The following is a 25,956-nucleotide window of genomic DNA, read 5'->3' on the forward strand; positions in this document are numbered from 1 at the left end:
CTTAAGAGTTTGGTTTACCCATGGCCTGATAGTAAATGGCAGATGTGGAATCCAAACTCATATGTCCCCACTCAAATTCAGGCTTCTTCTGGTACATTATACTGTCCTGAATTCACCACAAAAGGGATTAAAAGTAGTTAACTTGCTAGGTGATTTTCATGCATGAGAAGTTTACATTTTAAATGGCTGCCATACAAAGCTTTGCATGTAACTGGCAGGGACATTTTATCAGATATATCCAAAGAGGATATGAAATGAAAAGCTGATTTAAGATTACATTTATGGCAAAGCCTCACACTAATTCATATTTGGGATAAGGGATATCTGAATTATTAATTTGCTCCTAATAAATTATTTAATACTTCTGATTATTTAGCATCTAATGATCAGAATGGCCACTTGTGTACAGAATTGTTTTTTAGTCAAAATTCAAGACAATCTATTCAAGTAAAAGCAGATCTACATCTGTAAGGGGAAAACAGACATCAACAAAATCATCAATCACAAATCTTTTAAGTTCTTATATATATATGTATCTACGCTGGAAACACTTTAACAATGTTAATAAATAAAATGTTCTAAAAATGAATAGCACAATTGATTCTTTATCTAATCTATGTGGATTGGTTGGAGCCAACAGTGAAAATCTCAAAGCATCTATGCTTTCTCATCCTGTGTGATTATTTCTTGTGTTCTTTCATAAATCTTCCCAAAGAGAACTACACACTACATGCTGAGAGTTTCTGTCTTATTTTTAATTTCTGGATACCAGTCCAACACTGGCTTATTTATCTGTTATCTCTCACTCTTGATCATACATTGAAAATGGGGTTAGATAACAAGAGTCAGGTCAAATAGGGATAACAATCAAATGAGGTGAAATATTTAAGCACTTTGAAAAGTATAAGGTTAATTATAAAAAATTAATGGTGGCAATTTTTATTATTTCCACTCGATAATTCAGATTTCAGTCCATTGCTCTCATTATTTAACAAGTCTAGAATATACCTACTTTGTGCACCGTATAGAGAGATATGAAATACTATTACTTTTACCAGTTCAAATTCATCTCTTCTTCAAGCCCCAGATTAAGTTTCTCCTTCATTTTTGAAGGTCAGTTCTAGATATGACAGTGAGTTCTTTATTTGAACCCATAAGAATTGTTCGTAAACTACACTATTTGGGGCAATTAATTTTGTGCTGGGAAGAAGGGACGGGCTCTTGAAATGTTGACATGCCATTAGCTATATATATAATTTACCTTTCAACATACTGATGCCAGCTCTAATCTTCTTTTATGAACCTTTCAAAAAGAACTGACTCAGTCAGTATTAATCTGTTTAGGTTAATAATACTGAAAATGTGATACTGCAAAATTAGTCTTTCAACCAGCCAGTAAAATGATACAAATTAACATTTGCCATCAAAGATGGGAAATCTTTGAACCTAGGACTTCCGGTCCTAGCAAATATTAAATATTAAAGCAAATATTAAATATACCACTATAATCTACTTTCCCATACTACCAATTCTACTAAAAGTCAACTGCATGATTTTAAGGAAGTAAGCAAACCATTTTTAATATATAGTTTCTCAAATATGCTAGATTTTCTCATGTGTACTGTGCAAAATCACTCTATAGTGACTTTCAATAGCATTTATATCTGGGAGAAACAGTGAAGATGAACAAGTTTGGTCCAGAGTTCAATAGGAGGAAAAGGAGAAGAGGCGAGGTTGCTTTCTAGAAATTGCAAAGTTCTTTTGCTGACCTCAAGATCCCAATGAAAGCAGACACCTAATTAAAAAATATTAACATATCGGGGGCAGCTGGGTAGCTCAGTGGAATGAGAGTCAGCCCTAGAGACGGGAGGTCCTAGGTTCAAATCTGGCCTCAGCTACTTCTCAGCTGTGTGACCCTGGGCAAGTCACTTGACCCCCATTGCCTACCCTTACCACTCTTCTGCCTTGGAGCCAATACACAGTATTGACTCCAAGTCGGAAGGTAAGGGTTATAAAAAAAAATATATTAACATCATGTCAGTGTGACTATAGTCAGAAAGACATGGAATTCAACCACCTCCAAAGAATTAAAAATGAGTATCATACAGAAAGCAATGAAAGAGTGAAAGCTGAGGGTGAGCAGGAGGCATCACACAAAATAACAAGGAAATCCAAAGAGCAAAGATAAGGGATAAAAGATACTATTAAGGAATTCTATGATATAAAGAGAAGATGGGGCAAGAACTAGGGATGGCAAGATAATTTTGAAAATGAGAAGGGATAGCATTCCAGCAATGGTAGGGAGAAGAAGGGACATGGCATGACCTATACTTTAAGGTATATCAATTTGGCAACCGTGTAAAAAGCTGATTACAAGAAAAATAGAAACTAAAGACAGGGAAACCAGTTAAAACAGCCATTACAGAGGGCAGCTGGGTAGCTCAGTGGATTGAGAGTCAGGCCTAGTGACCGGAAGTCCTAGGTTCAAATCTGGCCTCACACACTTCCCAGCTTTGTGACCCTGGGTAAGTCACCTGACCCCCATTGCCCACCCTTACCACTCTTCCACCTAGGAGCCAATACACAGAAGTTAAGGGTTTAAAAATGTAAAAACAAAACAAAACAAAACAACAACAACAAAAAACAGCCATTACAATTATTGAAGAGAAAGGGTTTGAACAAAAGCTGTGAATAGAGAGAAGGAGTCAGAAAAGAGGAAAGTTGTAGAGGTAGAAAAAGCAAGAACTGGCAATTGATTAGATATGGGTGAGGGAGAGAGGAGAATTGAGGACAATGCTACTGTTTAGACATGGGACACTGAAAAAATGGTAGTAACCCTTGAAAGAAATAAGAAAGTTTGGCAAACCATTAGATTTTGTGGAAAGATAATGTTTAAAACCTATGGAAGTTGATGAGGTCATCAAGTGAGAAAAGTAGAAAGAAAAAAGGGTCCAGGACAGAGATTTGGTATACAGCCACATTAGGAGGCCTCAGTAAAGGAGACTGAGAAGGAACAGTCAGTTAAGACAGGTAGTAAGAGAACCAAAAGATAGTGATGTCAACAAAACTAAGAGGAAGGAATACAAAGGAAGAGAGTATCAAATGCAGCAGAGACATAAAGATGAATATTGAGAAAGTATCATCAAGACCTTTATCTCTACTCCTACTTCTTCCCTCTTCTCTTCCTCTTAGCCCCCCCCCCAAACCTCTTTCCTGTTTCTACTTGGAGATAGTTTATATTTTTCAAAGAGGGAGGAAAGGAACACCCATAAGCCTGGAGATATAAGTCCCTGAAGAACTATTACTTTTTTTAGTCACATAATTGTGGGAGTTGCCTGGATTCAAATTGAGAAAAGAGAATTGTACAAAAGGAAGAAATAAATGATGTAGACAGCTTAAGTTTATGAAACCCAATCCTGGCTTTGTGTTAACACTAGCAAAGTATTTTCACAGTGTTGGACTTGGAAGTCAGGAAGACCTAGGTTCTAATTTTACGTCTGATAATACTAGGTATGTGACTATGGGCAGATGACTTAACCTCTGTGAGCTTCAGTTTCCTCATCTGCAAAATAGGGATGATAAGATCTCCAAGTACCTATCTCACAGCATGGCACAAGATTCTCAAATTATATTTAGCAAACCATAAACCTTGCTATAAATGACAGTTATTATATTGTTCTTCTCCCCCAAGACACAGATCATTGGTCTTAAACACTGCTTTCCTCATCTTAGTGTCCTAAACAAGAACCTGTAAAAAAACCTTTTTTTTTTTTTTTTTTTTTTTTTTAAGCCTTATCTTCTGTCTTGGAGTCAATCTCAAGGCAGAAGAGTGGTAAGGGCTAGGCAATGGGGGTTAGTTAAGTGACCTGCCCAGGGTCACACAGCTGGGAAGTGTCTGAGGCCAGATTTGAATCTAGGGCCTCTCGTCTCTAGGCCTGGCTCTCAATCCACTGAGCTACCCAGCTGCCCCTAAAAAAACAACTTCTTAACCTCCCAAATCTTAACTATGGATTTGGCTCTCTTGCTGAGTAGTTTCAAAGGATCAGAGTAGGAAAAACTTTAAAGAAGGACAGCCTCTATTAGGGAACCTTGTCTAAAGAGAATGAAAATATCACAGGTAGACAAATATGAATATTAGAAAACAAAGTTTTACAACAGCAAATTTAAATTATTTTGGCTTATTATTTGTCTATTAAACTAGTAAGTATTATGGCCAGTGCCAACTAGTGGCATAATTTAAATTCCAAACACTCTGCCACTTCTATTAGGGAGAAGCAGGGTTAGAAGAGGGCAAGGTTCATATTGCTACTGACTAACAGCATCATAAACATAACATGGCAAGTGATCATCACTCTTCTAAAAAATAATACTGTATAGGGAGGCTTAAAAGGAAAAGCCCATTTTTTTCTTTTGGGGGGAGGGGGAGGGAATAGGTATACAATTTCAAAAAAGGAGTATGCTACCAGGAGGCAAGAGGCAAATGGCAAACTTGACACCAAATTCACCTGGCAGGCAAAATGCTCTAAAGGTTTGGATTCCAGGGACTAACTGTGAGTGGACTGCTGGGCACTAAGATTCCCATAAAAGAAGACAGACTGTATTTAGAAAAGATAGTATGAAAAATAAGTTAACATTCAAATAACAGTCATCAGTTCAGAGAGGAAGAAGCTGAAGATTCAAAGCAGTAGCAGTATTTAGTCCAGTATTCTTTCTACAATATGCTCTTGTGAGAAAGCAGTATATTAGAATATCACCAATGTGTGGCCTCCTGTTTACCTTTCTTTGTTTCAAAAATGAGGTGCCCACTGGTTCCTGCAGAAAATTATATTTTTGTTTACCATTTATGCCTAGAGACTGTGACTCTATCCCAAAGGAGTCAAGTTCATGACTAAGACTAGTTGCTGTTTGCCTTTTTAAATCCAGAATATGCCCTTCTCCCATTGATACTTAATAACTACAGCTACCCAAAGGTAGCCAAATCATCCCATTTGGATTTTCTCCATTTTGGGGATTTACTTTATATGTTTGGAAGAAAAAATTTCTCTTTCCCTAAAGAAAACATTCTAAAATATTTTGTGTTATTTTCAAGACAAAAAAGTAACAGTACAGTAACTATATCCCAACATCAAAGAGTCTATGTTAATAAATGTGTGTGCCTATGGCTTAATTAACCTTTTTCAGACCACCATTTGATTCCCTTCTCTTTCCCTCCCCAAATAAGCAATGTTGTCTTATTTCTGCCAAGAACACAAGAGACTTGCATCTTGCTCTAGACTAAACTCTTCTCCCTTACTAGGTCAGCTTCCCACCAGCAGAGTGTAATGGAAAGAACACTGGGCTTAGAGTCATGTGACCTAAGTCTGGGTACTGGCTCTGTCATTTATGTAACTTGGGAAATGACTTAACTTCTCTGAACCTTGGTTTTTTAGTCTGTAAAATGGGAGTAATTCTTGCATTACTCTTTCTTAGTGTTGTGAGGAAAGTTCTTTGTCAATAGTAAAAGGACTACAGAATATAAGCTGTTGTTATCCTCAACTTGCAAGAACCTACCCTTATCAGAACTGGCTTCTGTGTTTTGGCTTCCAGCTGACTCTGTCAATTAATCTTAATTGTGTGTCTCTAGCTCAATCGATTCCCAGCAGAGGTTTCCTGTTACGTACACCCATTACTGGGATACCCACAGGTACCAACATACCCTGCTTTATTCCCAGCTGCTTGTTTAACTTAACTCTTACTGACCTCAGCTGCAGTTGTTAGTGAACTCTCCTTAGTTCCATCATTCTTTTACTGCACAAAATCACTAACTTGAAACTTCAACTAGTCTAAACTCCTAATACTTGACCAAAAACCTTCCTGATTCTTTCAAAAAACAAAGTATTATTGGTGTAGTGACCTGAAAAAAAGTAAAAGTTGGGGAATATGTGCTTCACAAAAAATAAATACTAGGGGTGGCTCAATAGATAGAGTTCCAGGCCTGTAGAGAGGAAGTCTTGAGTTCCAAACTGTACTTCCTAGCTGTGTGATCCTGGAAAAGTCACTTAACCCCTAGTGCCTAGGAACCAATACTTAGTAACAATTCTAAGGGCAGAAGGGTAGGGATTTTTTTTAAAGGTAAATTATTACTGGATACAACCAAACCAAATAAGCCATCTGGTATAATGCGGAAAACTCTGTACTAGAAATCAAGAAATTGGGTGGGGAGTCCTGCTGAAGGGAGAAATTGTCAATAACATCACTAAGTAAATGTGATGGCCAGTTCTACTTAATTGCCCTTTTACCTTTATTTCTCTACCACAGAGATTAGCTTGCTGGATGGGTGGGAAATAGAAGTGGAAATAAAGGAGGCAGCTGGGTGGCTCAGTGGGTAGAGAGAGTCAAGCCTGGAGATGAAAGGTTCTGGTTTCAAATTTGGCCTCAGGCAGTTCCTAGCTATGTGACCCTGGGCAAGTCACTTAACACCTATTGCCTAGCCCTTACTATTCCTTCTGTCTTGGAACCAATACATAATATTGATTCTAAGATGGAAAGCAAGAGGTGGTTGTTGTTTTTTAAAGTGGAAATAAAGATAATATAATAAAATAACAAGATAGCAATAAAAATTTAAATTTAAAAAAGTTTCTCTGAGATTTTCCACCTTTTTTTCTCAATTTTAATTACTACTTCTCTAGTGCAGACACCTTATTAGGGTGGGATACTGCAAAAGCCTCTTAAGATGTCAGAGTAGCACCTTCCACCCTATCTTGCACATATTGCAAACCCAAAGCAATTCTCCTTGAACAATATCTTCTGCTTAAAAACCCCTCTGGGGTCCTAACATGAGTATTCTTCCTAGCTCTGAAGACCTTCCACAATTCAGATCTACCTTTACTTCACACTACTTCTCTAATGCATTCTCTAGTAGGCAAGTCAATCTAATCATACATTGCACGTGCCAGGAGAGTTTGCACTGGTTCCTTTGCTTCTCTTGTACCCCTAGCAGTAATCACACCAGGCTTCTTGAAAGAACTTCCAGAAGTTTTTATAAAGTCCAATTTCTACTTTTATTGAGCAATCTTTCAACTGTAAACTTTTCATGAATACTTAAAATATATTTGCCATTTGAGTCATCAGATGCAAACTGCATAATCCTATAACATTCTTCTTAATGCTCCTCTTTTTAGACCAGCTTTAGTCATGGTAACAATAAATCTCAGAGTTGGAAAGAACCTTATTGGTCATCTAATCCAAACTGTGTCTATAAAGGAACCTCATCTTCAAACTGAATATCTCAAAGTTGTTACCTGAGTTCTGACTGAAAATCCACTTAAAAAAGAACCCACTATCTGGAACAGCTCTAACTGTTAGGCACTTTCTTTTAAAATGAAACTAAATCTTTCTCTCTGCAACTTTTACACCCTGGCCCAAGGTTTGTTCTCTGGGACCAAGCAGAACAAGTAGTGCTCTGTACACAACAGGCATTTAACAAATGCCTGGTGCACTGAAACATTTTAAGATTGAATATTCAATATTTTTGGGGGTATAAGAAAATCCACAGAACTTTTTCACAAGAAATTTTGTCCAGACTTTATCTTTTACTAGCACAGCTAACTTTGAACCCAAGTATAGGTTACATTTACTCCTACCAAATTTCAACTTATATTTAACTCATAATTCTACCAAAGATAAATAAATTTAATGAACTACAATGTGCAAGTACCACAGTGTCATGTAATCTGAAGTGATCTCACCTGTGCCTTCATCTAAATCACTGACAAAAATACAGAAGAGCACAGGACCAAGAGAGGAAGATGGAAACAACATAGAACAAGAAGGGACAACAAAGAACTATGAAGAGATTCAGAGACTCAGATATAAGAAGCAATATTCAAAAAAGGGAAGCTTTGACCTTACAATATTGTATACTCTTGAGTACCCAGGGGAGCAGTATTCCCTCTATGCAGACGCCAGCACTGTTGTGCTTCTGTGATTTCTAATCATACCAAGTCAGCCTTCCTCTGAGTTCACTCCATTGCTGAGCTTTGGAAACCTCAATGTTCTCAGTAGATTCCACTATAGTCTTGAACATAACATTTACTTCCTTGAAAAAGTGAACCCTCACTTTTTGCTCAGGGTGACACACTCTATAACCCTTTTGGAATTAAGTAATTCTCTTTCTCTGAGAGTTCCCCCAATCTATCCTCCATAATTCCCCATATCTGGGAGAAGGAAGGTTTTGGGACAATGTTTAATGTACCAGACCATTTTGTCTTCGATCGATCATACATTGTCATCTTCTCCTTGTTACCATCCTCTAATGATTCTCACTCCACATTTTTTCAGTGACTTTAGTGAATGACTATTCTCTACCACAAATCTAAAGCTGAGAGCTCTAGAGTTCTCTTTACTTTTAGATTTGATTATTCATTTTTGATGGGGGTCAGCAGTGATGGAAATAGGACCCTGAACTTTTCACCAGTTAGAAAATATTGCAAAATATAATGAAGGTAAGTATATGCCAATCCTGTGCTTTCCACCCATGATACACACTACCCTGGCTTTCCCTGTGCCTTCTACACAGCTGATAAAAGCTTGCCAGACATTCCAATCTTGTAGAGAAAAGTAGGTAATGTTAGCAGGACACAGGAGAGATCACTCCACATGTGCAATCTTTGCAATCAAGGGAAATTCCCCAATCCTGTACAAGCTCCCTTTCTCTTTATTTGTATCATTAGTTCATCTTATGATGTGTAAACCCTTACAAACACAACTCGACCTGGAAAAGTGCCTGCATCTTCAACATGCATTTTCCTGAGATTTTAGCCTGGAACACCCTGAAACACCAAGAGGAGGAAAATTCTGAGAAAAGGTGAAGAATTCCCAAGAATGGGAGGAGGTAATCCTTAGACTTGTGTTGTGGAACTTATGCCACATGTGACAGATGGGGTTGCTTCCCTTCTCCACTCCACTATGCCTGAGGACATTACTTATATCACACACCTCTCTTCCCAGCAGCCCAATGGGAGCACTTCCCCTCCCCTGTCTGAGTTGTAAGGGGGGCTTCCATGTGGCATGAGGGTTACAGTTTCTGTACTCAATCTATAAAAGGTTCGCCATCACTACCTTAGACCCTCAATAAATCTTGAAACCTTGATCCTGGCAATTGCTACTCTAGCACTCTGGACACATACTCTGTATCTGCCTTGAATAAATACTTTCCAAGCCTTCAAATGAATGAAGTCTGAGCTTCCAATTCTTTGGGTGAGAATCTTTCTTTGCTTTCCCACAACAAATTCACTCTCCCACAACATTTTGACAATCCCTATCTCACAATTGTCCACAATTGTCAACACCTAACACTCAACATGTCCAAAATGGGAACCCATTATCTTATCTGGAAGGGAACTGAAGATGCCATATTGGTCAACAGAGAGGTCAGGACTGATTAAATAGATGTGCAGAAGTGATAATTAAATCCATGGGAGCTGATGAAATTACCAAGTGAGGCAATATAATATAGGAGATTATAATATAATATAATATAATATAATATAATATAATATAATATAATATAATATAATATAATATAATATAATATAATATAATATAACATAACATAACATAATATAATATAGAAGAGGGTCCAGGACAGAATGGTGTCCTGAAAATCTAGAGGGAAGACACAGGTTGTAAAGGCTGGCAATGGAGGGTAGATGGGGGAAATAGTTGAGAATAGGGGGTGTTGTAGTTAAGAGGTCATGACTATGGTAGAAGCAGGTTTAGTTTAAATGAAGGATAGGGAGAAATTGCCAAATCCAATGATCTCTTTTCAATTCTCATTGTCTTCTACCTCTCTCTTTTTGCCCTTTGACATTGCTGCCTTCTTTCTAGATTTTCAGGATACCAATTTTTCCTTAGTCTACCTATCTGGTCTGAATCTCACCATCTAACTGTGGGTGTCACATCCCCTTTGTTCTTATCTTGTTATTTGCTTCTGACCTCCTAATTCACAACCTTGAAAAAAAGTCCCCCAACTAATTTCATTACTACTGATCCCAGGCTACTGTGTGTATATTATTACAGGAAATCACAAAACTGAGCTGAATTTAATAGAATACATTTGTGGTATATAACCATTGCTCTATAATCCTTCTGTTCTACTTTTATTGATTCCAAACTTCATGCCCTACATTTTTTTTTTGACATTTTCCCAACTATACCACACACACTATCCCCCAGACTTCCAACTATAAGCCATAGTTGGCCATTTCAGAGAAGAATAAGGCCATACAATGGGATCAATTATTCTGCTAGCAAAAAAAAAATATATATATATATGCTTAAAAATATATATATATATATATTTAGCATAATTACTCACTCTCTCTTCTACCTCAGGAAAAGAAATAACTTTTCCCATTTCTTTCTTCTCTTTTGAGATTTTTCTCATCTAATTAATACACCATTAATCTATCCTTACTTACTCCACAGGGTTTTAAGTCTAAAAGCACTATATAAATAAAAATCACCGTCATCATTATCCCTTTCTAATGGCTCTTTCTCATTTTCCTACAAACATGCCTAGGTCTCCCAATTCTATTTTTAAAAACAATTCCTCCTCTCCCCACCTAGCTTCCAGTCAATTTTCTGGCCTACTATTATCTCCTTAAAAAGGAAACTATGCCCAACATTTCAAATTCTTCACTATCCACTTTCTGATCAATTCCTTTTGACTAAATTTCTAGCCTTATATAACTCTGAAAACTTTTATCTCAAAGGTCACTAATAACCAACTTTTCAATAGTGTTCCCCCTACCTAGTTCTCATCCTCATGACCCATCAAAGGCATTTTACACTCCTTCAAGATATTCTTGCCTCCAAGGCTCCTTAAATGTCATCCTCTCCTGGTTCTTCTCCTAACTTCCTTGTATATGCCTTTGTTCTCCTCTAGCAAAGGAGGATGCTAAAATCATAGAAAAGAGCCTGGAAAGAATCTTAAAGAAACCATCCAGATTTCCTCAATTTATAGATAAGGAAACTGAGACATAGAGAGGCTAAGTGACTACACAACAAAGGTAATTTGTGCAGATGTTCAATAAATAGTAATTGTTTAAAGAAAATATAATTAAAATTTTATGTGAAATCAAGATGTAGCCTTTAGTTAATTAACTCATATGGTATATAGTCAATACAAAAACAAACCCTTGCTTTTCCCTGACTCATCATGTCTCCCAGTTATATCAACATTAAGGAAGCAGTAAGACTTCAACATAGAGATTTTCGTCCCGTGTTCACTAACTGTAAATTAATAAATTGGCATTTGGGCTTGTCAATCATTTTCACCGAGTTTGTTTAGTGTGAATTAGTTCCCCTAAATCTAAACAAAACAAACAAAACTAACAGTCAGCCTTCAAGATGAGACAATCTAGGGGGCAGCTGGATAGCTCAGTGGTTTGAGAACCAGGCTTAGAGATGGGAGGTCCTAGGTTCAAATCTGGCCTTAGACACTTCCTAGCTGTGTGACCCTGGGAAAGTCACTTGACCCCCATTGCCTACCCTTACCACTCTTCTGCCTTGGAGCCAATACACAGTATTGTTTTTCAGATAGAAGGTAAAGGTTTAAAAAAAATAATAATAAATGAGCTCCTTGAGGGCAGGGACCATGTTTCTTTGCCTCTCCATATCCAGTGCTTTGTATATTGGCTGGCACATACTTACTAAAGGTTTAGGCAGCTAGGTGACACAGCAGTTAGAATGCCAGTCCTGAAGTAAGGAAGACTCATCTTTCTGGGTTTAAATACACCCTCAGACACTTACTAGCTGTGTGACCCTAAGCAACTCACTTCACCCTGTCTGCCTCAGTTTCCTCATCTGTAAAATAAGTTGGGGAAGGAAGTGGCAAATCACTCCAGTATCTCTGCCAAGAAAACCCCAAATGGGGTCATGACTAAAAACAACTGAACAACAGGCAACAATAAAGGTTTGCTAACTGACCAACTGACCTAGGAATCCCTTTTATAGCATCTCTGACAAGCAGCCATCTAAGCATAGCTTGAGAATCACCAGCAAAAGGGGCTAAGGGTTTTTAATTAAAAAAAAAAAAAAAAAAAAGAAAGAAAGAAAGAAAAACAAAAAGACTAGAGGATCCATGCATGTACATAAGAATGGGTTTATTATACAGGCAACACTGAGGTTGGTTGTCAACATACAAGCATTACCAAGGTTTTTCATCTGTTTTCTTTCAGGACATTTTAGTGAGGTCAAAATCACAGCTTCAATCAATCAACCAGCATTTATTAATTGCTGATTGGGTGCCAGAGTTTATACTATGGTTTCAAATACAAAGTTAGTGAGAGTTCTTGCCCTCAAGGAATTTACATTCTGCTTGGGAATTCTATTTCATAGAAAGCTGATTTGCTTTATTTAGTTTCCTAGATACAGGGAAGCTTGAACAACAATAAAATAAGTTGTAGTAATATTGTTCAGTTGTTTCATTAGTGTCTGACTCTTCCAATACACTTCCCATGAGCTCACTATCATACCATTTAGGTGGTATAGTGGACAGAGTACTGGGCCTGGAGTAAGGAAAACTCCTCTACCTAAGTTCAAATCCAGGCACGAAATGGAAGTTTGGAGTTCATGGTTCTCTCTCTAATTAGAGAGACTAATAATGAAGTACCAAGGCTGATAAGATCTTATTGATCTTATTTGTATCCTTAGGGCTTAGCATAGTGCCTGAAATATAGTAAGTGCTAAACCAATATTGTAATAAACTCCAGGGGCTCCTTAATGCCTCTAGGATCAAATATAAAATCCTCTACTCAAATTCTCATAACCTATATTCTCCCTTCCAGTCTCGGTCTCTGTCTCACCATTCCAAGACTCATTAATCCAATGACATCAGCTTCCTTGTTTGTTCCTCAAATAAGACACATTAACTCTTGTATTTTCTGTGGCTATTTGTCATGACTGGAATGTACTTCCTCTTCACCTCTGCCTTCTGGCATATACTTCAGCTAAAATCCCACACCTCATTAGAATGTGAGCTCCCTGAGGCTAGGGGGCTGCCTTAGCCTTACTTATCACTAGTACTAAGCAAAGTGCTGACAGACTAAATATGATAGGGGCACAATGGAGAGAGCATGAGTTCAAACCCAAGACTCAGACACAGTGTGACTCTGAGCAAATCACTTAACCCTGTTTGCCTTAGTTTCCTCATTTGTAAAAGGAGCTGGAAAAGAAATGTCAAACCATTTCAGTATCTTTACCAAGAAAACAGTAAATGGAGTTAAGGAAAATCAGACATCACTGTAACAACACTGTAACAACAAATCCTTTGATTTTTTAAAAAGTGAGATATGCCACTATATCTCTTCCCGTGTAATTAACATAAACTTCTCTTTCATCAAGTAAGTTTCTTTCACTACTCCATTCCCAAACCAACCCTTCCTTCTCAATTTTCTGATTCTTGGGATCAAGGGCACTATTATCCTTGTTGTGCAAAATCTTAAAGAGTCTTCTCAACTCCTCATTCCCCTTCCCTTCAACTATCCAAACACTAGGCAACCTTTTGAGTTTGGTGTGTCGAAATTCGCCAAAAAATTGAGCAGAACTCAGGTGGTGTGTCACTTCAAGAAAAAAACACTATAAATTCACGATATCTATAGTTTAAATATCAAAAATGTATAATTGTAATATATAACTGTATTTAATAAACCAAAATAGGTAAATTAATATAGGTAGGTTTGTCATCTATAGTGCACAGAGTGTCTACACTACACTACAGCAAATGTTCCAACCTCGGCATGCAGCCACACACTTCTCTGTATGCAGATGTGTGTCACAGGCTTGCCGTTCCGACACTAGGCAAATCTTGTCTCTTCAACTTCTAAAACTCCTTCTGCAAGAAGCAATTACCCATCTCCTGTTAAAAGGATAAAAGATTAAAGATACAGAAAGAGGCATGCACTTTTGGACATGGCAAAAGTGTAGATCTGTTTTACTTAACTATGCTAATTTGTTACAATGAATGTGTGGGGTTTTTTTTTTTTCATTCAGGGAGTAGACAGGAGAATGTTAATTAAAGAACTTCCAAAAGGGGGGGGGGGGGGGGGAATCACTTAAGAATTTTTACATGCATTGAAAGAAAACAGAAAAATTCAGAAGGAAACAAACAAGTGGGACAGCTTTGAAAGTAACAGAACGAATTTATTACACACCTTTTTAAAAAAAAAGTATACTATACAGAATAATCAGTTTCACATATAATGCTCTTTTTTCTGTTCTACTTTATATATAGAAATGTCCTGTGTTTTTTTTTTTGATATTTTGGAAGTTTAGAACATTAAGGTTTTTTAAGTGGACTGTATTCATTCCCTTTTTAAAAAAATTCCTTTCCTTTAACTCCCTGCAATAAAGTTTCTGTGCTAATCACTCCAATGAAACTACTTTTTGAAGTGACCAATCACTTTTATCAATTTCAAAAATGATTTTCCAGTCCTCATTCTAGATCATTCTTCTGTATTTGACTCATTTCACTCTTGCCACCCTCTGCTTCTTGAAACACTTTTTCTTGGATTCCATAATACTATACTATTCTGAAGAAGTAGGAATCCTTCAATTGGGAAAAAGCTTAACAATTATGGTAATGGAATATTTCTTTCCTGTATGAAATGACTATGATGAATACACAGAAGCATAGGAAGACTTACATGAACTGATGCAAACTGAAGTAAGCAAAGCCAAGAAATAATAAACACAATGGCCTCAATGCAAATCGAAAGAACCAATATGATAACAGAAAATGCATTCCTGGACTTATTGGACTTCTAAAACCATGTCTATCCTCAAACTTATCTCACTGCTGGGGGGATCTTCCTCACTCTTACCTTGCATGCTCACATTAGAATACTGATTTGTCCCTTCCCCTCTGAGTAAGTTCCTCCGGGAGCTTCTATTTTGTGGAAGGACCCAAATAGACTTTCTTAACTTCTCTTGAGGACCTGTTTCTGACTTTCTGGATCTCAAAATCATGTATTTCATTTTTTAAAAAACCCTTACATTCCACCTTAGAATCAATACTATGTATTGGTTCCAAGATAGAAGAACAGTAAAGCTTAGGCAATGGGTTTAAGTGACTTGCCCAGAGTCACACAGCTGGGAGGTGTCTAAAGCCAAATTTGAACCCAGGACCTCCCATCTCTGAATCCACTGAGCTACCTAACTGCAGCCCCATGTATTTTATTATTCTTGTAGTTGTATTCCCAGTGGTTAGTATAGTGCCTAGCATATAGTAATCACTTAATAAATTTTTCTTTCTTTCCCTTCTACCTTACACTACTCATCCAAATTCTAGGCAGTCTTAAAAGTACAATTTTAGAAAGATACCAGCAAGATAGGTTCTTGTACTTCTTCAATCTGATTTCCTTTCTACCTACCTTTCCTTCCTTGAACCTCCATATTTTCTTATCTGACTATAAAATACAGAAGTGAAGTACATTTTCAAATGTTTGTTGAAGAATGTTTTATTTTAATATTTTAACTGACTCTTTGGTCTTAGAATCATACCTAGATTTAGTAGAGACCTGAGATATCATCTATTTTAAATTTATCCAAATCATGTAGTCCATCTACAACAGCACTAACAAATGGTTTTAAGAGCTTTTGAGGACCTTCAAGGGAAAAAAAATCCATTTTTGGAGAACTCCAAATCTAAACTCTAGAATTCTTTACTAGCTGATTTTTCAGAATCCATTTCCTTCCACCTCTAATTTATTCTTGTCACTCACCAGCGTAAGAATACATATGCCATTACTGATGGCATCAAATTAAACTTCATCGGAATTATTTTCTATCAATTATTCCAAAGTTATTAAATTATTTCATTAACACTTCTGCAAACATACTTCAGGCCATAATTGTTCACAAACCCTTCTGAATAGTATATTTTAAACAAAATTCAAAGTACAATCAACATTTTTTAAAATGTTATCAGATTGAAATATTATTCAAAATTCCTGCATGATGAAACAGCTTTATCTTGAAATCTCTTTTTTGTCATAAAACGGAACATTCCCTGATCCTAATGAATGGAGAGTGAATCAAACAAAGGAAAATTATCAGGCAGAAGATGATTAAAATAGTACCAGACATGGACTCTAATACTAATCTCCAATTCGGGCTTTCATGAGACTCTTCTCTCCTGTCCAAGTCTGTATTATTGTGGTTTGACCAATTTTTCTCAAGTTCCTTTGCTGGATCATAATATTCTAAACTCCTAAACTGGAGGTGTTCCCCAAGGTTATGTTATAGACCCTTTTATCTTCTTCAACATTCTTCCTTTTGGAAACTTTAGCAGCTCCCATGGATTTAACTGTCAACTCCATAAAGGTCTAGATATCCAATCCTAGTCTCTCCTCTGAGCTTCAGTTCTGTATCACCAAATTCATTACTGAACATTTCAAACTGAATATCCTGGAGATATCTTAAAACTCAACACATCGAAAAATAAACTAGTTATCTTTCCCGCCAATCCTCTCATATTTCAAACTTCCCTGTGTCTGTTGAAAGTACCACTATCCTTCCAGGCTTTCTGGTTGGCAATCTTGGTATTGTCCTGTGATCTTTTCTCTCCCTTATTCCACATATATGAATAGTTGCTGAATCCTGCTATCTTCCTAGTACTTTATGAATTCAGTTCCTCCTCAGTTCTCACATAATTATCACATTAGTTTCAGTTTCAATTCAATTACTGCACAGCCTCCTAATCGATCTGTTTCTAGTCTTTGGCCACTCCAGTCCTTCTCAGTGCAAATCTGACCATAAGAATCCCCTAATTCAATGAATTTTAGGAGCATCCTGTTGCCTTCAGAATATTAACTTCTATGTTTAGCTTTAAAAATTTTACACAAACCCCAACCTAATTTTTCAGTCACATTAGCTATTACCCCATCCCCACCCCTAACTTTGTGATCCAGTGACACTGACTACCATCTCTACTCTTCACATATGATACTTCAGCTCCATCTCTGTGAATTTTACTGGTCATCATCTGTGACTGGAATAGACCTTTTTATTTCAGTCCTCCACTCCCAGCAGCTTCTGCCTGTCCTCCCAACCACACAATCTTGTATTTAACTACTATGTATAGAACTGTACTTATTCACTTGTTATCTAATTTGTCCTTGATATATGCCTTTATGGACCCCACCATTAGAATGTAAGCTCCTTACAAATATGGATTTTTTCATTATTTGGATTTTTGACCAACATATGGCAAATTCTTTTTGACTGACAGCTTCAGGTAAGACTAGAAATGGGAAACTTTTCCCACATATTTTTACAAGTTTCTCAAGACATGTCTATCTATATAATTTGCTTTGTATGCAAAAGGCAAAATAATGATCTTAGAAAATAGCGACAGGATGATTGCATTTTGGGGCAGTTACCATGGGTTCTGTTTTATGGAGTATTGCTGGGATTTGAACCCGGATATTGATTTATAGTTCAGTGATATGGTTTTTTTTTAATGTCGAAGTGTCAACATTCAATCATCAATTCAATGCAAACTCAAGAATTCTCTATTCTCATGCTTCTTCATATTGATTTATGTCAGTACAATTTTAATTACTTGAGTTACCAATAGAAAAAGGCCTGCTATGCCTAGACTTTTGGTATTAACTCCCTTTACTATTTCTGGTATCAACCTAATAATTATAAAGACTCCTTTTATACTCCATACAATGTTGAAGTTCCTATATAAAGTTTCACTTCAATATGGGAACTAAACAAAGGATTAAAAAAAAAACCAAATGAAGATAAAAAAGGGAATAAAATGTTAAGACTGATGGAACCAATACTGAAAATTCCCAAATAAACTTGTATTAAATTTTGTGATTAAAAAATGTTAAAGAAATGTATGTCTATCTTCCATAAGAAAGTGATTAGATAGCTTTAAAAAAAAAACACAATTCTCTACTTAAAAATGTAATCAAAAAAATCAAAAATGTAAGAGTATGTAATAAATATATTATTATGTATACCACTTGTTTTATGTGCTACTTGTCATGGTCAAGATGCCTTTCCAGAGTTCCTGTTGTGGATATGGGTTTTAAGACTATACAAACCACTACTTGACAAGTTATAGATACTATATTGATTTAAATATAGGCCACAATCTACCTCCTTTCCCCCTAAATCTGGCTTGTAGAAAAACTGCATGTCATTTTTTCAGTTCATATCTGTCCCTTCTCTTTCCCCCAAAGCTATCTCATTTTATGGCTGAAGTCTATATTTGCAGACTAATATGGTTATAATGCTTTGAAAACACAAAAACTTGGGATCAAAGTCAATCCCTATTCCTTTAATTTACCTGCAGAGCTGGTACTTTAATATTCATCTCCATATTACAAACAAGAAGAAATAAATATATAAAGGGAAAAAAAGTTCAACCTTAAAGATCTTAAGGTGTTTAATACACACCAACCAAACACCTGCAGCACATTTTAATGTGGGTCTTTCTATCATCTGCTTTCAAATTAATTCATACACACATGAACACTCATTCAGAGAAATAAGCAAAATAGCTAAGAAAATATTCTGTACTTTAAGGAGGATGGAAAAGTCTACTTATTTTTTCAATACTTTTAAAAACAAAACTGCTATAATATTCAATATAATCTACTAAATTTGTGTTCAAATTTCATATGTGTGTATGACAACAATAAGAATTATGCTTTACTGACCTCCTTAATGGCGTCTTCATTAGGTAACATGGAGCACAAACATGTGATATAAGCTTGGCGAAAAGATGACACATTGGAAATTTCTTTAGATTCTGCACACAGTTTTGACAAAGAAGTAGCTTGTGTAACACAGTTTGACTTCAACAAGTGTTTTATTCGCATCTGCAGAAAGGAAGGTCCTTCTCGTGCAAGAAATCTATTGGCTAGGGAAAGAAAAAACATGTTTTCACAACTGACTAACAAGCTCTAACTTGTCTAATTGTAGCTTAGGGAGTTTAAGAGATTATTAGCCCAAGAAAAGGAATTTGAATTCTGTTTAGTATTTAAGGAAACCCCAAATACTGTTACAAAAATATTTAATCTGGGCTCAAAAGCCACCACTTTGGTAGCTATTCTAGAGAGAGGATAATCAAGAATAAATTAAATGTATAGGCAATAACTTAAGTGGGCCAGAAGTTTCTTTAGTTCACTTGAGCTTTTGAAGAGAACTATCCAGTTTTTAAGCAAAATGAATTGTTTTGATCATCTTCTCTCATGGATTAATCCCTGACTTTCTGGAAGATATGCTAAGGTCCTCTGTAGTGGGAAAAGAGGACTAAGATTACAAAAGATGCCTACCTCTAAGCTACCAATCTCTGCCTGATGAAATTTTACCCTTCACTTCAAAGCCTAGCACAAATGCCATCTCTTCCATAAAAAATGTCTTCACTCTTCCTTTTTGAACCACCACACCATTCTGTACATGTCTCTCATGGCCATTTATCACAATCCAACCTCATGCTATTGATATATACATTGTTCATCCATTGTCCTCGAGTGAAAGGCTTTGAAATAGAAGCCTAGCTTTAATTCAACTTCCGCAGGAGACTGCATAGAGCAAGTGCTTAATAAATGTTTACTGAATGAATATATAAAAGGTAGCTATCTAACAAATTATGAATTTCTTCCTCAAGAACTCAGTGTGAAGGGGCAGCTGGGTAGCTCAGTGGGTTGAGAGCCAGGCCTAGTGACAGGAATTCCTAGGTTCAAATCTGGCCTCAGACACTTCCTAGCCATGTGACCCTGAGCAAGTCACTTGACCCCCATTGCCTACCCTTACCATTCTTCTGCCTTGGAGCCAATACACAGTATTGACTCTGAGATGGAAGGTAAGGGTTTAAAAAAAAAAAAAAAAAAGAACTCAGTGTGCATTTCTTTAATGAGAAAACTATAATAATTATGTACATAGAACAGTTTATTCATCTATAAAATTAGGTAAAGTGGACCTAGATGATGTTAATGGACTCTTCTAATCCAAAATCCTATTATACCAAGCATTAGGTAAGGTAATAGGTAACAAGAGCACATTTAAAAATAAAGGGGGGGGGTAGGGGGGATGTGTAGGGGCAGAGACAGGCTAGGTAGCTTGATGGATAGAGAGCCAGGCCTAGAGGTGGGAAGGCCTAGTTTCAAATCTGGCCTCAGAAACGTCCTAACTGTGTGACCATGGGCAAGTCACACACCCCCAATGCCTAGCCCTTAGAACTCTTTTTTTTTTTTTTTAATTAAGATCTTTTCTTAATGGGAATTTTCATTTTCATATCAGAGTCTTACTTTTCATTATAACATTCCTTTTTGGCTGAAAGCAAGTCTCTACCCATAGGCAGAACATTTTAAAAGGTGCCACAAAAAACTTAAAAGCTATAAAATTCTGAAAATCACCAACCTAAACCACTTCAGAATGAATGGCATTTATAGAGGCTAGTTTAACATAGTAGTGCTAACAAATGAAATTTAATATTTAAACAATAAAGTTAATCATATCAGGTTCCCCAGACAATTCTATGACAAATTGTACAATCATGAAATTCTGAAAATTAAGACTCCCTAATCTAGTTCCAACTATCATTCTACTCACAAGCAAGTACTTAATTAAATGACAACACTTACCTTCCTCTACCTCTACTGGTTGCTGAGAAAGGATTTTAAGAAGGATTGGGTTTTTCCACACACCTTCTTTGGTAATATCAACCAAGACCTGGAGGTTGTTATTTCCAAATTCCAACAAAGCATCATGTGAGTCCTGAGAGCCAAAAATAAAACCAGTAAATAGAAAGTTAAATCATCAGAATCTGCTCTGAAAAGGGACATATATTTTGTCCAATTACAACTAAATATAAAATATTGTGTGCTCCAAGAGCTCTTTCCACCAGTGTTAAATAAAAGGAAAAGGTTTTTAAGTTCCTCAGGGCTTTTTCCTCATGGTTGTTTTTATGTAACCTTGGTATGTATACCTGGCTTGGGTAGTTCAATGAGCTGGTCTCAGAGATGAATAAAAACAGTATAGCAAGATTGGAAGCATTTAAGAAACTGTAGCTCTTTCAATGGTACTTACTATGCTACTATCCAAACCCATTATTTTCCTATCAATGTTATGTGACTAAAAACTGTAAACATAACTTTCAAAGAAGAATCATAATTTTAGCTAGCAGTTATATAGCATGTTATACATGACAATTTACTTTACCAATATTCTTTAATTTGATCCTCAAAATAAGCTATGAGGTAGGTGTTATTACCATTTCATTTTTACAAAAATGGAAATTGCAGCTGTCTCTATTCCTTGCCTAAGGTTACATAGCAAAGAGCTGCAGAGATAAACTATACACATAGGCTTTCCTGATTCCTAATCCCTCACTAGATGGATTGTTCTAACATTGCAAAGTACAAAAGGGCACTGGAGAGGTTCAAGGTAGATATAACTTGTCTATAGGTGTAATAATCCGTGGTAGATTACAAAGATGATATAAGAAGTTAATGCATCATCAAGAACCTGTGTGACCAGGAAAGGAGATTGACCAAGAGTTATCCCTACTCACAAAATGTTAAAAGAAACCTGAAGAAGTGCATCAGCACATTTGTATATCTTCTATGAATGGTTTATCTGAGGACATGAACAAGAGAGCACCTTTGTAGGACCACCATCAATAAGTATAAGAATCCATTCAAGTATTAAGATTTAAGAATTTAAGTAAATTTTGAATTTTAAAAAAATGTTCTTTGTTGGTTTCATACCTTTGTGTTGGAACTAAATAAGACTCCATAATGGAGACTAGATGAAAGATTGATTGGCCTAATTACCAGAAGGCTGTTTGAACCAAAATGAGCACTAAAGACTGAAAATGCAATTAGCTATGATTGATTGAGAACCTTTAGTAACTTCCAGTCATGCTTTTTCTAATATTTTGTGTGTGTGTGTGTGTGTGTGTGTGTGTGTGTGTGTGTGTGTGTGTATACACACTATTTAAATTCTTGTATTCTAGAGTTAGCACATCAAAAGGACCAAAAAAGATTAGGGAGGTTTAATCTTCAGAAAATCTGAAGTATAAGTTTCACTACGATTACTTATCTTAGAATATGTATTACTCGCTTTATCATACTAATCATTTATGGACATAAACTCCAATTTATAACATTATTCTAAAGGAAAATTGTTTGTATAAAAAAATCAAGCCATTCCCCAATTGATAAATGGGCAAGGGACATGAATAGGCAATTCTCAGATAAAGAAATCAAAACTATCAATAAACACATGAAAAAGTGTTCTAAATCTTAAAAGGCAATGGGTTCCCTCTTACTTGAAAGTCTTCAACCAAAAGCTGGAAAGATCAATTTTCGGTGGAGTATAAAGAACAGCAACCCAGTTTCTACCAAGATGGCTGCCTGAACAGGATATAGACTGTGCAATTCTCACATACATACCTATTCCCCACCCCGCTAAAAAACATCAAGAAACCCAATGGGAAATTATAGTAAGTGACTACTTCTACTCTAGAACTATACAAAAGTCAACCATCAAGAAGAGGATGGAGGATGCTTGGCTTAAGAGAGCACAAGAGCAAACAGAGACAGAAAACAATGTTTGCAAAAGACTCTGACAGGAGGCATTAAAAACAGGGTCCTTTGAGAAAGCCTTAAGCTTCAGATGGTCACCTTCAGTCAGTCAGTCAATCAATAAACATTTATTAAATGATCACTATTGTCCAGCAAGGAGGAAATTCATACAAAGAGAGCAGTGCTGAGGTCATACGATCTCAGGTCAAGTGACTCTGTTCTGAAATACCAGAGTGCCCTGAATATTCAATTCATGACTCTAAATTTAAAGATCCAGGAGAATTGGGGAAGTGGATAACCCTGGGAGTTAGGGGTCAGAACAAAAACAAGCACAACTGACAGTAATAACTTCTCTATTCCCACCTTAATAGCAAAAGCTATTAAGGAACAAGCTGTATAGAGAATAAGTAGCTTAAAAGAGAAAATGATAAACCTTATTTAAGAAATGTAATCCCTGAAAACTAGAAAAGGAGAAAGAGAAATTGTTGGCTCCATGAGACAGCTATAGTAGAACAAAATTAAAAGATTTTTTAAAAACCCTTGTTTTCTTTCTGAGAACTTTAAGACAAAAGGACATGAGCTAGATATTAAATGACTTGCCCAAGATCATGTAGCTAGGAACTCTATAAACACTTGAATCCCAGTCCTCCTGACTCCAGTTCTGCTGCTCTATCCACTGTGCCACGGATCTGACCCAAAGTAGATACAAGGTAATGAGGAGACGATATAAAATAAACCTCATTCTTATTTGAATCAGACAAAGGAGGGCTGCATATATACATAGTTAGGAAGAGAATTACACTAAATTCCAGGGGGAACTAAGTAAGGATGGGGACAGGAACTGGAACTGTGGTGGAGTGTTAAAGAGGAAAGAGAATACCAGGGACAGAAAATCTTTAAGTAAAACAAACTTCCTGATCCTAAAAAAGGAAAGTTTTAAAGGGAGAGAAAAAAAAAAAGGAAAGAAAAGCCTCTTAAGACATGGGCTAACAAATGGTGGTGATGCATGCAATGGAATTTAATTTCTCTGTAAGAAATGATCAAAGAAATTATTTCAGAGAATCTTCTGTGTAGGATGTATTGATGAACTTTGAAATAAGACCAGAATGATTTATACAAGGAAAACCACACTGTAAAAACAATAACTTTTTTTTCTATTCTCAAATGACTTTTTTTTAAGTTTTTATTTTGAATATTTTCCCATAGTTACATATTTCATTTTTTCCCTCTCCCCCAAACCCCCCTAACCTCCCTTAGCCGACACACAATTCCACTGGGTTTTACATGTATCATTGATCAAGACCTAATTCCAAATTATTGATAGTTGGACTAGAGCTATTGTTTAGCATCTACATCCCCAATAATATCCCCAACAGCCCATGTGTTCAAGCAGTTGAAAAACAACAATAACTTTAATAAAAGCAATGACCAACTACTGATCCAGAGTAATGACCTATGGAGGGCCTAAGATGATGCATATTATATACTTCCTGACAGCTGATGAACATATATAGTAGGAGGCTTGAATTACTGGACATGGCTAGTATGTTGAATTATTTTGCTTGATTATGCTTCTTTGTTAATTTTTTCTTTTGGTTTTTAATGAAAGAGGGAGGAGTTAGCAATATTGATGCCAAAAAATTTTAATCCCTGAAACTTTTTTTAAACATTCAAAAAAGAGGATAAAATAAGTTCAGGGGGAAGTTATGTGGTTCAGTGGATAGAGCCAGGCCTGGAGACTGTAGGTCCTGGATTCAAATCTCAACTCATACTCCATAGCTGTATGACCCTGGGCAAGTCACTTAACTCCTAGCCCTTACAACTCTTTTGCTTTAGAACTGATAATGAGTATTGATTCTAAGCCAGAAGATAAGGGTTTAAAAACATTTTTTTAAAAAGGATGTTGACTAAAAAAAGGCTCAAATAAAGCAAGTAAAATTATATACTTTTTAAAAAGTGGTATAAAAGGGGACAGCTGGATAGCTCAGTGGATTGAGAGCCAGGCCTAGAGGCGGGAGGTCCGGGGTTCAAATCTGACCTCAGACACTTCCCAGTTGTGTGACCCTGGGCAAGACACTTGACCTCCATTGCCTACCCTTACCACTCTTCTGCCTTGGAGCCAATACACAGTATTGACTCCAAGACAGAAGGTAAGGGTTTAAAAAAAAAAAGTGGCATAAAACGGGAATTCATTTCTTAGGGAATGTTCTTTTTCTATTCTGTGTGTATGGAAATGCTTTTTTTAGTATTTAAGAATTAATAAACTTAAATAAAAATTATGAAATTAATAACACCTGCCTCATAGACACGTTGTAAAGATCAAATATGATGATATATGTAAAGCTCTTTGTAAATCTAAAGGCACTTTATAAGTTACATCTATGATTATTAGAAAGATCTTTCTTTGTGTATTGGTTGAAATAGATTACCACAGATATCCCTCCCTTCCAACTTTGAGATTCCTTGAGGTCACTTTGTGAAATAATTATCTCTTATATTACCTCCCACTGAGCACTGATATGGCATTTGGCAAACAAATGAAGTAGAAATGCATTTTTTTAAGCACTTACTGGGTATGGGCAAAAACTGTTCTAAGCGCTACAAATACAACCAAGCCCAACAGTTCTGGCCCTCAGGGCGGGAGCTTAGAGTGCCTAAACTAAAATGATACTTCCCTTCTGAGCAGGAAGCAAAGTGAAGGATGTCAAGATGTTACTAGGGGTAGAACTAGTAGGACTTGGCAAGAGACTGGACATAGGGCATGAAGAGAAGGGAAAGAATAACTTCAAGGTAACAAACTTGGGTATGACCCTCAAAAGAAACACAGAAATGTGGAAGGGAAATAGGGTTAGGAGAAAAGATAAATCCCATTTTAGATATGTTGAATAAAGTTGTCTAAAAGGCTGTCAGTGTTGCAGAGAACAGTCTCAGTTCTCAGTGGCAGTGCAGCAGAAGGCTCAGTGAGGAAGAACCCTGAACATAACACAGAGAAGACCTCAGTACAAACACCACCACAGACCTTTGATGGCTATGTGACCCTTGGCAGATCAATTTATTATTACTTATAGCCTCAATTCCTCAGCTGTAAAATGGTGATAATAATAGCACCTATCTCAAAGGATTTTCACTGAGGTAAAATGAGAAAACAACATGCATATAGTGCTTTGTAAAATTTAAAAGTGCCTAAGGTTAAAAGAGCAAGAGACCTAAGATTTGTATTCTGTTCCTTTTGCTGCAAATCCAGCACTCTTTCCCCTACTCTGTGCTACCTCTGTTCTTTTACTCATGTAACATAACCTAGTCCAAAGAAGCATTTGGATAATGAAATGTTTATTTTAATAGTATATATTACAATTTCTTAAAA

At 36.4% G+C, this 25,956-nt stretch overlaps 1 protein-coding gene across 1 annotated transcript in view; it reads right to left on the minus strand.

Moving 5' to 3' along the window:
* Window positions 1-25,956, minus strand: part of RLF (RLF zinc finger) — a 106,756-nt gene that overhangs the window by 25,793 nt on the left and 55,007 nt on the right. Inside the window, exons 4-5 of the mRNA XM_044668026.1 lie at window positions 20,649-20,781; window positions 18,720-18,922 (exon numbers count right to left, since the gene is read on the minus strand). Coding sequence (XP_044523961.1) covers window positions 18,720-18,922; window positions 20,649-20,781 — 336 coding nt within the window. The remainder of the gene's footprint in view (window positions 1-18,719; window positions 18,923-20,648; window positions 20,782-25,956) is intronic.

The sequence above is a fragment of the Gracilinanus agilis genome, chromosome 3, assembly GCF_016433145.1.
Source record: "Gracilinanus agilis isolate LMUSP501 chromosome 3, AgileGrace, whole genome shotgun sequence".
NCBI classification, from domain to species: Eukaryota; Metazoa; Chordata; class Mammalia; order Didelphimorphia; family Didelphidae; genus Gracilinanus; species Gracilinanus agilis.